The sequence below is a fragment of the Charadrius vociferus genome, unplaced genomic scaffold (genome assembly GCF_000708025.1).
Source record: "Charadrius vociferus isolate BGI_N301 unplaced genomic scaffold, ASM70802v2 scaffold59, whole genome shotgun sequence".
Taxonomy (NCBI): domain Eukaryota; kingdom Metazoa; phylum Chordata; class Aves; order Charadriiformes; family Charadriidae; genus Charadrius; species Charadrius vociferus.
In genome coordinates, this window is record NW_009661371.1 from 1,161,055 (window position 1) to 1,175,226 (window position 14,172).

The 14,172-nt window shown below is 40.9% G+C and overlaps 1 protein-coding gene across 1 annotated transcript in view; it reads right to left on the minus strand.

Moving 5' to 3' along the window:
* GATB (glutamyl-tRNA(Gln) amidotransferase, subunit B) overlaps positions 1 to 14,172 on the minus strand; it is a 195,814-nt gene that overhangs the window by 8,700 nt on the left and 172,942 nt on the right. The window contains exons 7-12 of the mRNA XM_009893763.1: positions 14,056 to 14,172; positions 10,659 to 10,772; positions 9,504 to 9,588; positions 9,084 to 9,128; positions 6,779 to 6,968; positions 115 to 248 (exon numbers count right to left, since the gene is read on the minus strand). The exon at positions 14,056 to 14,172 is cut by the window's right edge and continues 5 nt beyond it. Of these exons, the coding sequence (XP_009892065.1) occupies positions 115 to 248; positions 6,779 to 6,968; positions 9,084 to 9,128; positions 9,504 to 9,588; positions 10,659 to 10,772; positions 14,056 to 14,172 (685 nt within the window). The remainder of the gene's footprint in view (positions 1 to 114; positions 249 to 6,778; positions 6,969 to 9,083; positions 9,129 to 9,503; positions 9,589 to 10,658; positions 10,773 to 14,055) is intronic.

The window sequence follows — 14,172 nt, forward strand, 5'->3', positions numbered from 1 at the left end:
CTTCACAGATAACAACTAAAGCAGACGCGAGCAACGGAGTGACACGATACTATTCATGGTACATGAGAAAACGATCGCTTTTGTTTCACCACTGTAGTAATCAAGAAGCCTGACCTTTCCTTTACTGTCAGGGAATGTTGTTTCAAATAACTGAGCAAGACATTGAGAATCCAGCCGATCACTTTCTTTGGTTTCATCTGCGTCTGTTTTACCACATTTTCAAAGAACTCTGTTAATCCATCTTCATTCTGTTTAAGAAAAGTTAAACGCATCAAAAAGATACCAGAGTGCAAGCATGATTAATTATACAATTACATTTGGAGTGTAAATACTCAATCCTAAAGTCAACTTGGTTTTGTGAATTCATTCTAAAGTCACAAGACTTTGGACTAATTTTATTAACATAGCAGCAAACAAACTATGGTACACCTAGAACAGGTACATATAGCTTATCTGCCAGCCCGTCCACTTCAATGGAACTTCCAATAAACAAGTTTTTCTCTTAACTCCTCCCTAAAATTAGCATTTGGGGAGAAGCTTTCTCATCTTCTCATGTGTTTTAAATACGTATAATGCTGGAAAATATAATGCTACCATCTAACGGGCTGTTGTGCTACCTTTTACCGAGAGATTTTTCCTGAAACTGTCTACAGATATTTCACTCTTGAACTTGCAATCACTTCTATTTATTTTGGATTGAAGGAGTAAGTTTAGCTCGCGTTCACCCTTCAATGCTATGGAAAGGTCATACTGTAAGAAGCAGGGGTTTATTTTTCTAGCTTTTTCAGAGATGCTATATAAGCTTTTCCACAGCACCCTAAATGCTCAGAAGGTATGACAGTAGGGGATTCAATTTATAGCCTAAGTGAAATCTGAGATTGTTTTTAGAAGAACAGATACTGCACAGTCTGTTGAATGCTGTGCTGTTTGTCATCAAGGCATTGTTGGATCTTTGACTGTAATGCAGAACTCATTAGGTCTACCGAAGGGTGAAGAGATATTAAGTGGCAGCTCCTGCCTTTTCAAGGAGGAATCCAAATCCAGCGTGCCACTGGACTTCTGCAGTGCATGGCATAAACACACAGGAGGACAAGCCAGCTCTCAGAAGTTGAGAGGTAACAGTTTGGAGACAGGCAAGGAGCTATTCTAAGTATACTGTCATCACAGCAAAAGCGTTTCCCAAACACATACTGACTGCGGCCAGATCTCCCAACAGTTCCGAGCAAAAAAAGTGCAGGTACACACTAAACCAAAGCCTCGCTTTTCCGCTCAAACACATCCCATCAAAAAAGTCTCATTTGCCCTTGTTTTTAAAGGCAATTTACCACCACAGCGATAAGAATTTTAGACTTTCCTCCTCAAAACTTTCACAACACAAACTTCCAACATCTCTAGATAGCACATTTTTCACTGGTAATGACATATGGCTTTTGAGAAGACTGCAGACTCCTGCTCCCTGGTTTGTGAAACAGCACAAAACTTACTTAGATTAATGGTTGATGCGCTGTAAAACTGGTGTGACAAAAATCGGACCCGTCCCATTTACCTTGAGACCGTGACCAAAGAAACCAAGTTCTCAGTGTAGGAAAGCCACTGAGGTGTTTTGTGAACCAAAGTAAACCTTGTAACTCCCCCTAGTTATCCATCTAATAAGATATAATTCCCTTCTTTTCCACTGTGCTGACAAATTTAACTAGCAGTTGCTTTGTAATCAAATTATGTAAAATCTAAGGCTAAATAGACTAGAGGAACATATTCAGCTTTAAAAGAAACAGTAAAGGAATGACGTGATTACCAAAGTACAGTAAACTTGATTAAAAACTGCATGTGCGTTAAGTGGAATTACTAAAATGATGCATGACTAAATACTGTTCTCTTTCTAATTCACCTCAGGATTCAACAGCACAAACAAACACTGATTATTTAAACAGCGGGTTCCCTTCCACAAAAACACCTGTCCAATTTAGGTAGGAAAAAGCGAGCACGTATAAATGCTGGTTTCTTTACACACACTGCAGAAAGTTCTACAAACACGGCAGGCAGAGTAGGTCTAGCTGCAACATGATGCACACAAAAAAAAGCCTCCGGATGCCACACGTCTGAATGCGGGCTACACAACTCGGATGCCGCATGTCCGACCCACTCATCACGCGTGGGCTACAGAGTGTACCTCTAGCAGTGGGCACATGCAGATTTCTGGATACCAACAGCCTGGCTGGAGCTACAGCTCTGACCCCGCTGTCAGACCTTTGAAAATGAAGGACAAACATACTCTGTCTTCACATTTTAATCAGATGATTTCCAGGCAGCAAAAGCACAACAGCCCAGGAATACTCAGACTTCCGTATGCTACCAGGTACTGAACCCCATACTCAATACTTGTGCACATAAAACTAGACATATTCCCCCAAATTCCTTTGCGTTTCATTTTAGGTTTTTGAAAGTGACTATCGTTTTCTGTAGCCAAGGAGTAGGGAAACCCAGAAATGCTAGACTGAAATGAGTGAGGCAGAACGTCAAAACATGAAAATGACTGACAGAAATGAAACATTGTCCTTATTTTCTTGCCGTATTAGAAAAATGCAGGCATAACTTGATTAGCTTCAATTTCTAGACACTGTGCTACTTGAACATGACTTTAGTTTGTTCTGCATTTTTGTCAACTTTCTTCATGCCACATTCATTCCAACTCCCAACGTACACAGACCTGTCCCTTGAGATAGATCTGAGCTGAAAACCACTGCACGCTCTAACATACTGGTTTACAGGAATGCTAACTGACTGTTCTCACTTAGTTCTGAATAACATATTTTAATCTTCATAGAAAGAAAACCAGAAATCTGGAATTGCAGCACCGTAGTTGTGATCCAGGCCCACTCGGGGCTCCCATTCCACACAAATATGCTGTAACTTATTCATTAGAGTCTCATTGGCATGAAATAGGAAATACCAGTATTTCAACCAGATGCAAATTTCTTTCTTAAACATGGTTTAAAACAATCATTTAATAGTACCGAGATATCAAAAGCCCTAGTGGTGGAGTGATTTCAGATGCTTTTTAAACAAGTTTAAAACAATACATTATTTTACAAAATACTATGGGTACAGTATTCAGGGACATTGCGTCTGCAATGGAAACTTGTGCTTTTGAAGACCAATAACGTTTCCCAAAGAACTGAAGAAGAAAACTACATCAATGTTCACAAATGTCATTTTCTGCTTTCTCATTCTCATTTTCACCACCACAGTTCCTACAATAACCAACTGTGAGGTAACAACTGCTGCAAAAATGTGCAAGATTGTCAGGGATAAAAGCCATAAAATCTAGCCTGTTAAAGCAGACAAGCACAGCTGTCAAAGTTCAAATTTTTTCCTACAGTTTCTTATAAAATGATTTAAGTTCTAAAATTAAACATAAATTCACCTGCACACCACCATGTATGAGGACGGCATGTCATAAACAAAATGGTCAAACTCAACTTCTACAGCATCCCACTTTTTTGACTGTTTGAAGGATTCACCAATGTAATTGTTCCACCAAAGCAATAAGCCAAAGCCCAAGTGGAACACCCACTTTTATCTGAGTAAGCAGAACAACAGTAAACGCACAGGAAGACTTGGAATTCAGATGAGAGAGGAAGTGATCAGACTGGTTTTTTTCCTAATGCTGTACTGTGACAACTGATGTACTTTTTGGTTGGACCTCCCCAGACCTCAGCATGCTTTCTGAAAACAAAACATCGCATTAATGTCTATGCCAATACATCTTATTTTTTTGACTCAATAGGAAGCAAGACAAAAATATATTAACATCATAACTGGCGAAGCTGTCAGAGATCCCTCTTCACTGCAGTATTTGCCAGCCTACCAGTCTACACAGCCAAGCAGAAATTGCATGCAGAAATTGAGTGCCCAAATACCGTGGAGTCTACATGGCTTGAAGAATTGTATCTCTACACGTAAGAACAGTTCTGCATGAAGACAATCAGACTTCATTTATTTTTGCAATTTACACAAAACTGTCAAAAACGTAGCAGTTTACACTTAAGGAATTTCAGATATAAAGATATTAATAGGTAATGCTCTCCTTCTATTTCAGTACATCTTGTCACTAGGCAAAGCAGGAGTCTCAGATTCTCAATCCTGCAGTACGTCCAGGCAGCTACTGTACATGAGCATAAAGCTCATGAAACAAGCTCGGGAACTAACTTGCAGGCTGAAGTATGGTATTGTTTTATTATAACTTTGGTGCATAATGTTTTCTCTAACAAGTTTGCACAGAATGGAGATTTTGCATTTTAGAGTCATCCTTCTACCACTGCCATTTATTTAATGAGCACTCCTGGGCGCTCTAACCTGAAAGAATGCTCATTAGATTTGTGCATCTGGCCCTCTCAGCAATCTTCTGCAACTCCTGATGTAAGCTTAACACAGCAACGGACATACCGTTTTCAGATGAATTAAGGTTAACTAGTCTCCCAGTGAACAGGCAAGCAACTTTTATGGAGAGTATACATGCTGACATTCTAATGCGCAATAAAAGACGACCCGCAATGAAGAATGCATTCACTTCATGCATTCAAATGGATGCATTATCTTATTACAAGCTGAATCCCAAATTTCAGCTTGGAGCTCATTAATTATCTTATATGTTGTGAAAAGGAAAAAAGCTAAGAGGGAAAAAGCAAAGGCAATAGTGGATTTCAGAGAACAGCTGGAAAGAACGGGCAGTTGATGAGACAAATATATAGAGGTAGTTGACAGAGATGACAGAACCACACAGCAGAAGCCATCAATACCAGCAAAACTGCAACGCGCAAGAAGTGGGTTGATGCCAAGTGAAAGGAGTGGGTGTACTGGGTCTGGCTGGGATGGAGTTCATTTTCTTAAGAGGGTGCTGTGTTCTGGATTTGTGACTAAAGCAGTGCTGACAAGACACCGGTGTTTTGGCTACTGCTGAGCAGTACTTTCTCTTTTTCCCCACTGGGCCCCCACACCGAGTAGGCTGAGGGTGGGCACAAAGTCGGGCAGGGACACAACCTGAAGAGCTAACCCAAACCGACCAAGGGGACAGTCCATGCCATATAACGCCCTGCTCAACAGGGAAAACTGAGGGAAGAGGATTTGGGGGGAGACAGTCTTTGCCATTGGTCGGAGACTGGTTGGGCATGAGTCTACTTGTGGAAGGTGGTAAGTGATTGCGTTTGCATTGCTTTTGGGTTTTTCCCTCCCTCTTTCCTTCACTTATTAAAGTGTCTTTATCTCAAACTACAAGTTTTCTTGCTTTTGCTCTTCAAATTCTCTTCCCTGTCACACTGGGGGGAAAAATGAGCAACCAGCTGTGGTGCTTAGCAGCTGGCCAGGGTCAACCCACCACAGAAGGGGAGAAGGAGGAAAAAAAAATGTCAGAAAAGGTGGTTCAGGACCTATCTACCCGTCTGAGCTCTGTTTAGTTTAATACCTGAGAAATACGTTGATGTGAAAAAAAATGCATGCATGGACAGGAATACTGACTGCAAAACAACATTTTGCAGCTTATACAATGAAATCGAAAGGTTAAGAATTACTGACACCTCTCGATGCTATCACTGCAGCCTCATGACTTTGATGAGGCTTATGACTCACCTTCCCACCAAACAGCAAAAGACCTGCAACTCACTAAAATGGCACACCAGCACAAAAGCAGTTTTCTTAACAGCTTTCTTCAAAAGAATGAACCATTTTTTTCCCTCTAGAACCAGCTTCTTATACAAGTGTATTAAATTACAGACACAAAGGAGGAATATTAGGTAGTTAAGTTAGGTGCTCTGCTCTCCCTCCATTTTTAGTCAAAGGAAAGGAACTCCTCCAGAGGGCAATTTAAAGTACTTATGGTTCTGCTCTGAATCTTACTCTAAAGAAGTCCTTTTCCTTCTGTCTCCACTAATCACAGAGGTAACCAAAGCAGGACACTGTCCTAGCTTAGCTGGCTATGTGAAATGTCTCATCTTGTGTGGGTGTACTAACCCCCCCGCCCCACCCCTCCCCGAGTTCTCATTAGCAAACAGAGATGATGCCGTTTGTATTTAAGAAGCTCAAAATCTTTTAGAACAATTTTGGAAGTTATGAGATTTTTCTGTCACTTCCTAATTTATATTTGTATTTGCCACATCCATTTCTTTCTCATCCCCTCTTCTGAACCAATCCCTGGTAAATTGTATTGTGAGGTCAAAGTTGATGTTGCACAGCCATTTTGTGTATTCACCTAAAAATAAGTCTGTTTGGGTTTGTTTGGTTGTTGTTGGGTTTTTTCTGATTAATGTGGGAGCCAGATCAATTGGCATGTGAAGCTGAAAGATTTAAACTTTGAGTTTTGCTTCTGCAGTCAGGAAAACGTGCCTATAATTTGTTAAATACTGACAACGTGCCCAGCCTTGTACCAGACCCACAGACAAGAAGATCAGGCACTTGCAGACAAGGATTTGTCAGCAGGAAGTTGTACCTTTGTTGCAGTCAGTCACGGGTGCATCCATGTGTAGACAGACAAGATCAATATTAAATAATAGTTATTTGATTGCACCTTATATGAGAAACACTTCTAGGCGCACTGTGTATGGTTTCTTTTCCCCATCATTCTATGTATATGGCTCCAAGGTACAAAGTAGGCATTGGACTTATTTCCAACTAAAAAATATCCATGAGAACTGACAGTTGGTTAATGTGACATTTGTAAATCTTTCAAAAAACGTGCAACTTTGAAGTTTCTAGGCTTATTTTAGCACTTGATCAATAGACCTACCAATAGCGCGAAGCTGTGTTCAGGAAGAATCCCATACCGTTCAACAAGCTTTGCTCTCTTCACACTGGGGAGGTCAGGAAGTCTCTCATGAATCCAATCAATATTTACCACTTGCTGATGGTTCATATTAGCTGGCAAAGATTTTGCATCATACAGAATCAAAGGAGGAAGGTTTGGCTCTGGCATAAACCTAGTAAAAAGGAAGAAAAACTCCTTTATAATTATTTTCAGTCAGAAGCTAAACAACAAGGAATACAATTTCTATCCCAAGTTTACACTTACCAGGAAGTTGTATTACTATTTCAGCTAAACAAAGTATTAAAAATTCATGACTTGGTATATCACTGTTAAGTAGTAAGAGATCTGCCCCTAAACTGCTGCAAAGCCTCTGTTCTCTTTCTTTGAGTATTTGCCACCGATTGTCAAAGAGCTGATGACAGGAAAGGGGTAATTAACATTTCTGCACCCAAAATAATAATAATTAAAAAACGCAATAAAACCCAGAATAGATATGGAAACAACCCACTCCTTTGGGCATCAAGAATGAATTGTGGATCTGGACAAAACCAGGAGTGGACTGGCAGGGAAAAACCCAAATTGACAGCCAACTGCCAGGAGCGATCCAGGTAAGTTGTAACCTTTTCCAGACGAACTTCAAAAATCTTGGTGAAATCTCACGCTGCGCTAAAAGCAAAGTTACTGTGCTCAGCAGGGTGCCATCACAGAACAAAAGGATCCCTTAAAGAGAAGGCCAATTCAAACCACTCGAGTAACTGCAATTGAAGCAGAAGCTTCACTCTTACATGATCAAATGAGGGGTTCAAAAAAATACCAGAATAAAGGACATTGGGCACGCTGTACATTTAACACGATAATTTCTATTCCAAATCTGCCTAAACATAGATTTTAAGTTTAATGTATAATGTGCAGCTGTAAGTTACAAAAAGTCCAAAAACTACAGTTTAATAGTGATCATAATCTTAGTAATAGTAACAATCTTTCTGGTCTTTATTTGAAATATCTCAAACTCACCAGTTCTGCCTAGGTTTTCATGAATTTTCTTTTGCCTTTGTTCCAATTAGTCTTGTTAAATAAGCCTCATGCCACCCCTTCCCATAATAAGGAATTCACAAAATGATCACTGCCTTTTCTGCTGCATTTCTACAAATAATAATTGAAAGAATAGATTTAACTTTGAAGTTTTTTAATGTTTTCAAAATTGTTTTGTTTTTTGTTGGTTTAGTTTGTGGTTTTAACCTTAATGAAATATAAAAAAAAAAAGAATCGATGTTTTCAAAATCCTTGCTCTGCTCTAGTAAGATCAGTGGTAGAATATACGTAGATCTAACAGAAATATGGCAAAGCTAAGAGGCTCTGAAAGTTCCGCAGAACTGTAATTCTCCAGCTGGGAAGTGAACTCTGGGAGTAACAGGAAAACTGTCCCTGGGATGCAAAGCTAGAGAACTACTGGGAGAATCAGCACTGATGTGGCCCTAACCAGGGGAGGAGGCAGGCACGCACAGAGCAGTAGAAGGGGTACCCAGAGCAATCAGCAGTCTTCCCCATCCCATCTAGACACCACTGTGGCTACCTCCCATGTTAGGGCACTAAGCAGCTGTGCTGCTACTGCTTTGCAGCGTTGTCTCAGCACTTGTTCCCAGCAGCACTGCTTCCCAACAAGACCCGTGCCTTGTTCCCTGGCCCTTTGGCCAAACCCTTCTTGGGTGGCTGTCATCTCACACTGGTGGAAGGCAAGAAGTAATTAGCAAGGTAACATCTTCATTAGGTCTACAAAGATGTTATGGTAGAAGCCTGCCCATGAACACTGCCACCTTTCAATAGTAGTTAGGATTTTCAAACAGTGATTGTGATCTATGATCACAGAATTCAAGCATGGAGAGGCAGGGCCTGCTATCTGAAAATCATTTCCCTCAGTATTTTCTTAAAGCTGAAGCAATGCTTAACTCACAATATTATTACATTTTATGTCTGGAATTCTTAAGAATACATTCATACTGGCCACAAAGTAAAACTTCAACTCATCCACACTGAGCTAAGGTACTCCAGCTTAGTTTTTGGGAAAGATCTATGGGTTTTAGCAGAGATGAAACACAGTTCTAGCTCTGAACTGCTCAGACTAGCACCAATCTTGACAGGTCTCCTCCCCTTCCCCTGGAAGGCAAGCTTCCCATACATACTCACTACGCTGGCTAACTTTACATGCTTATTACACTGACTATACTTAAGAAATGAAATAAATTTTCAGTGCTTGGAATGTTAACTTTATTTAAAAAAAAATAAATACCGATAATCCTGTTTTCCTTCTTTGTCTCTCATTGGTACAGTGCACCTAAAATAAAAACAAAACAAGTAAGATGTGGTAAGTAGTACACCACAGAATTAGTTTTATAGCAAAAACACAAACCAAAAAAGAACTTTGCCTCATGAAGATCAGGAAAATGCCTTAAGGCCGCTTCAGAGAACGCATGTATGTAAGAGGGCAGTCATTTTCACACGGACACTGCTCAATATAGCACACAATCTGTTATGAAAAAGCCTCGACTTAAAGAATATATTACTGCCTGTGAGGAGACTATGCTTGTGAACATTAGCTTTAGAAGGCAGAAGTTGAGCAATACTACATTACCTCTCCTGACCATGTCACTAGGTATGCCTGGCACTCTAAAGCTGCTATTCCTCATGTTCCTACAAAATAAAAACTCACCCAAGCTTGGCATCAAAGGCTCTTGTTTCATTCAGGATTGTTCCTCCATTTTCAAGCTCTTCAATTTGCCTCTGTATTTCATAGTCTGACAGAAACAAAAGAAAAATAATAAGGTTGTTATACTGCACTATTAGCTTTTGTACACTCCACTATTTCATTTTTCACTGCTATGCAATAATGGAATAGTTTGTTGTTTTAACCTTAATGAAATAAACAGCAGTAGTTACAGGCAGACTTATCAGTCACTGTCTCTTTCTCCAGCACTGTTTCTTTCTTCGCCTATTTTCCTCATCTTCTTTCATTCCCCTTAAATAGAAAACATTTTCTCGCAGGCACTGCAGCCAAGCCATACATTCCTAGTGACCGTCCTATTATCCAGTTGAGTTTTCTTTTGGAGATGTAACAATCATCCTTTCTTGCTCAAACCCAAGCTGCATCCGAACTTCTTACCATCTACCGTACTCAGTGGAAAGCAACCATCTACATCGGAGGACACAGCTACTGCTAACATATTTCAGTACTAAACATGCTAAGCATTGAATCATCTGCTTTGTTCTTCTTGCAGGCAGAGGGTTACCCCTGCGCGAAAACTGCCGACTGACACGGCTGCCATCCCCACAGTACCCCATACTACGATTTATTCTGTCAGGGAGCAGCAAGAGCGGGGCTGCTCCACAAGGGGGGACATGCCAGGAGCAGAGGGTGACCACAGCACCGGCAGAGCCCTCACTCTCTGGTGCAGTCCCACTGGTCTGAACAGCATGGGCAGAGGTACCTGCTATTAACAGGCTCCACTGACAGTCAAGGTGAGGGGATGAGTTGGGTCTAGGGTCCATCCAGGGAGTTCAGTCAGAAGCAGCAGGAGGTAAGACCAGAGGTAGGACTGAGAACAAGACTACAGAACAGTTTTAAGGTCTATCAGGAGACAGGACTGAAAACTGGCACACCTGTGATGTACCTCAGGCGGTCTGGAGGCCCCAGCCCGAGCTTAAATGGAACTTCTTGGACCCATGGGCAAGATGCATGGATGGGACACCCAGATGAAGCTAGTCAGGGCATTTAAGGCCAATTACTGCGCTCAGGAGCCTGACCTATTTTGTGTCTGACCACATAAAATATCTACAATGCTCTTGTAATGAAGTAACCATCGTTTACCTACTGCTTTTGCCAGGAATCGTATGCTATTGATATTCTTCACTTCAGTCCTCACTCCATAAGGCTCTCCGGGGTGATGCACGGAAACGTTGGCATCCACTCTCAGCTGACCCTCTGTGAAAGGAAACTTCATCAACAGAATAGTCTGCCCTGTAAACTAGAGTAAAAACCTTGTCATGCACTAATAAACTGCATGTTATGTGCAGAGCATTAATAGCAGACTTTCATATGTTCAGAAAGGAGTAACAATCACCTCATCATAGTGTTCTGTTTGTGATTCTATCTTGAGACTCTGCCTCCACTCATTCAAAATTTTCTGAGAATACTATTTTTTTTAAAAAAACTTCTGCTCATAATTCCTCTCAGAGAAAACTGCATCATGCAGTGCAGCACAGATCCTCTAAGCCATATAGTGAAAAAAGCTTCTGATTCACAGCTCTTAAATAAAGGGCAGAATTAGACAAGCAATTTAAAGTGGTGGATTCTGAGCTTCCATTCCTCTAAAAACAGCATAAAAGTACATTTTGGAATTACAATTTGATGGATATATACTACGCTAGCATAGAACATAAGAACTTACAGTTATGTTGAACAGATTTACTAAGGTGTTCTTGGAAATTTACAGCTCAAGGACAAAATGTGAGGAGTCATGGATTTTTTTGTAATTTTCTTCCTCTCCTTCAAGAAACTGCAGTCTCCCCCCCCGCCCCAAATTTCCATGGCTGCCAAAAACTGAAACTGAATACAAAGTTATATATAAAAGCATCCTGCACTTTTAGTCCAAAATGGAATAATGTCCTTAGAGATCTTTAATGACTCAACCACAAGTAACTCGTAATTGTATCTTTCCAAGTTCTGTCCCTCTAAAGACATCCCCTTCTGAGAAGAAAAGGCTTGCCACAGTTATTCAACTGGTGGGAATAAACAAACACGAGAGGTTGTACTAAAAAGAAACATCATTTTTCCCATATTGCACAGTGAACATCTGTAGCCTTCCTCTTTGTTTTGTCTGGTTGTTTTTTTACAATTTCAAAAACAGATAAAAAGAAACAAACACTTACTGTTTAGATAGAGTAGCACTATGAAAGAGAGCGAAAAATAGCTCGAAGTTAAACCTGTGAAGACGTCTACAGCTTCAGAATCCATTCCGGTCAATAGATGTAAATTGACTAGAGAGGCCTTGGTACACTTTGTAAAAGTAGGCTGGATGATAGCACACTAATTTCCTCTGTCTTCATAGAGTCTTGCCAGACATGCAAATGAAGGACAAAGGTGCTGGAATAACCCAACATTTCTTTCAAGAGAAGTGTTTTGCATGTGGTCCCTCTCTGGGGTGAAATGAGTACTTGTTCCAAAAGAGGAATAGTCTTGTCCTGCCCCTGCTTCATTTTGAGACATGACCTGCTTCTATTTGGAGGTAGGTGTCAATGTGAAAAGACAATGAAGTTAATCAGGCATAAATGAATAGAGAGCCAGGCCCCAAAGTTCTTAAAAAAAAAAGCTTTTTTCCTTTATGCCCACTTTAAGCCCAGCTTCTTTTCCTTTCGCTTTGCAATGAAATCATCTTTTCAACTGTTTCTTGTTAATGAAATAACACCTGATAAAACCAAGCGCTTGTCTTCATTGAACACACAAGTAGAAAGAAGATAAAATATGAGAATGTAAAACCCTTATTTGAAAGAAAGGAAATGCAGCAAAACCACAGTAGAAAGCTTCTAAAATCACCACTTTGAAAAAAATATGCAAATATTTTTAAAGCCAACTTTACTAGAGGAAAAACATTCCCAACACTGGCATTCTCCTCTCAAGTCAGAAATCTCACTGCGATAAAAGATATCATAATGCAATTCCAATGGCTATCTTAGGGCCAAATTTGGTAGTGATAAATGATGGTATATATGTATGTCTATGAAGGCCTTTGATATGTATGTCTATGAAGGCCTTTGAAGAAGCATGCAAACTGGCTGCTTTATATTAAAAATTGTGTCCTATTTGACATGTGTAACACTGGTGTGAGAAAAGATTCAGAGACATATATAATGTCTAGCAGTTATCATTTCCCCCTACATTAAGTTAGATTTGCATCACTAGTGAGAATCCCATTTATTGCGTGATACATGGACCACTCTGACTCAGTTCTCTAAGAGACGCATCCGCTTATACTATGGACTGAATTTGTTGCCGGAACAGCAAGGCCAACTGTCACAGGCAAAAATATAGCTTACATTGTGAACGCTAATAGGTAGCTTATAATTGGGTGTATGGGTGGAGAAGATGAATGCCCAAAACTGTACTTTTAAACTCTGAAGCAGAAGCCTGCTATTTGCTAGCTGTAACCATGGGCTGGTTGTAAATTTTGATTACATTAGGACTGAGCAAAAATAGCATGACCTGAATCTTCCAATTAACAGAGAGACATGAGACAGAATCACCAGTTAGGAGGCTGATCACACGCTGTGCTGCACATCACCTATTGGGAAAATTGGAGTCTTAGGGTTCCAGAAAGAAGAGCTGGTGCCAAAAGCAGTGGTTCCCAAAAGAGGAAGTGGTCTCACAAAGATAGTAGTGATCCTGGCTAGAGAGATCCTGGAGGTGGGGGAGCAGCCCAAAGATCAGGGAAATGCACAGAGACCAATCCCAGCGAATGCCTAGAGTCCCTGGCCTCTACCACCCGAGACTGGTATCTGCAAGCCTGCTGCACAGCACAAACCAACACAATTTTCTGGCTCACCTCCCCAGACCAGCAGTGATCTCCTTAGTGGGAAGAGAAATTGAGACCTACTGAACATAATGCCGGAGGGGAGGGAGAGACAGAGTGAGTCTGTGAAATGATCAAGTAGGGTAAAGCTGCAGTCTCGTCGGTTCTTAAATTAAACTCAGCACCCATGTCTGCTATGCACTGTTGTTTACTCCACCTCTCCCATGACATCAGCACAAGTTTACTGCCTACACGCATTTTCTGACTAGCTGAGACCTGACACAACTTACAAGGTGGTCCATGCTCCCACTACTTTGTCCCGTAACTTCCATATTCTGCAACTAATCCTTACTGCAGACCTTCTGTGCTGCAGCACTGTGGCAAGCAAGATAAGGACAGACAGGGAGAAACACCACAAGAACCCTGGGGACACTCCTTCCTGCCTAGGTTTATCCTGTAAAATTATTGTGTGAGGCAATATAAAATCTAGCACTGCAAATCTCTGCAGAGGGAGGCAGGCCCATAAGGACACCTTAAGCATGGCAGACATTAGGACAGGCTCCGAGGAACATAAAAACAACAGCTAGAAAAGGCTATGTGTTATAAGCAACCACAGAGCAAAATAACCAGAAGCTGCAAAACCCCTGCAAACACAGAGAATTACAGTTAACAAGGGAACAGCCCTTCCCCCTTCTGTACCTGCCATGACTGCCTGGCTGCTCCCAAGTGTTTGAAGAATGAGCTGAAGCTCTCTGACTGCTGCAGCTGCTTCTTCCCCACAGCACATATCAGGCTCCATGACAACCTCCATGAGGC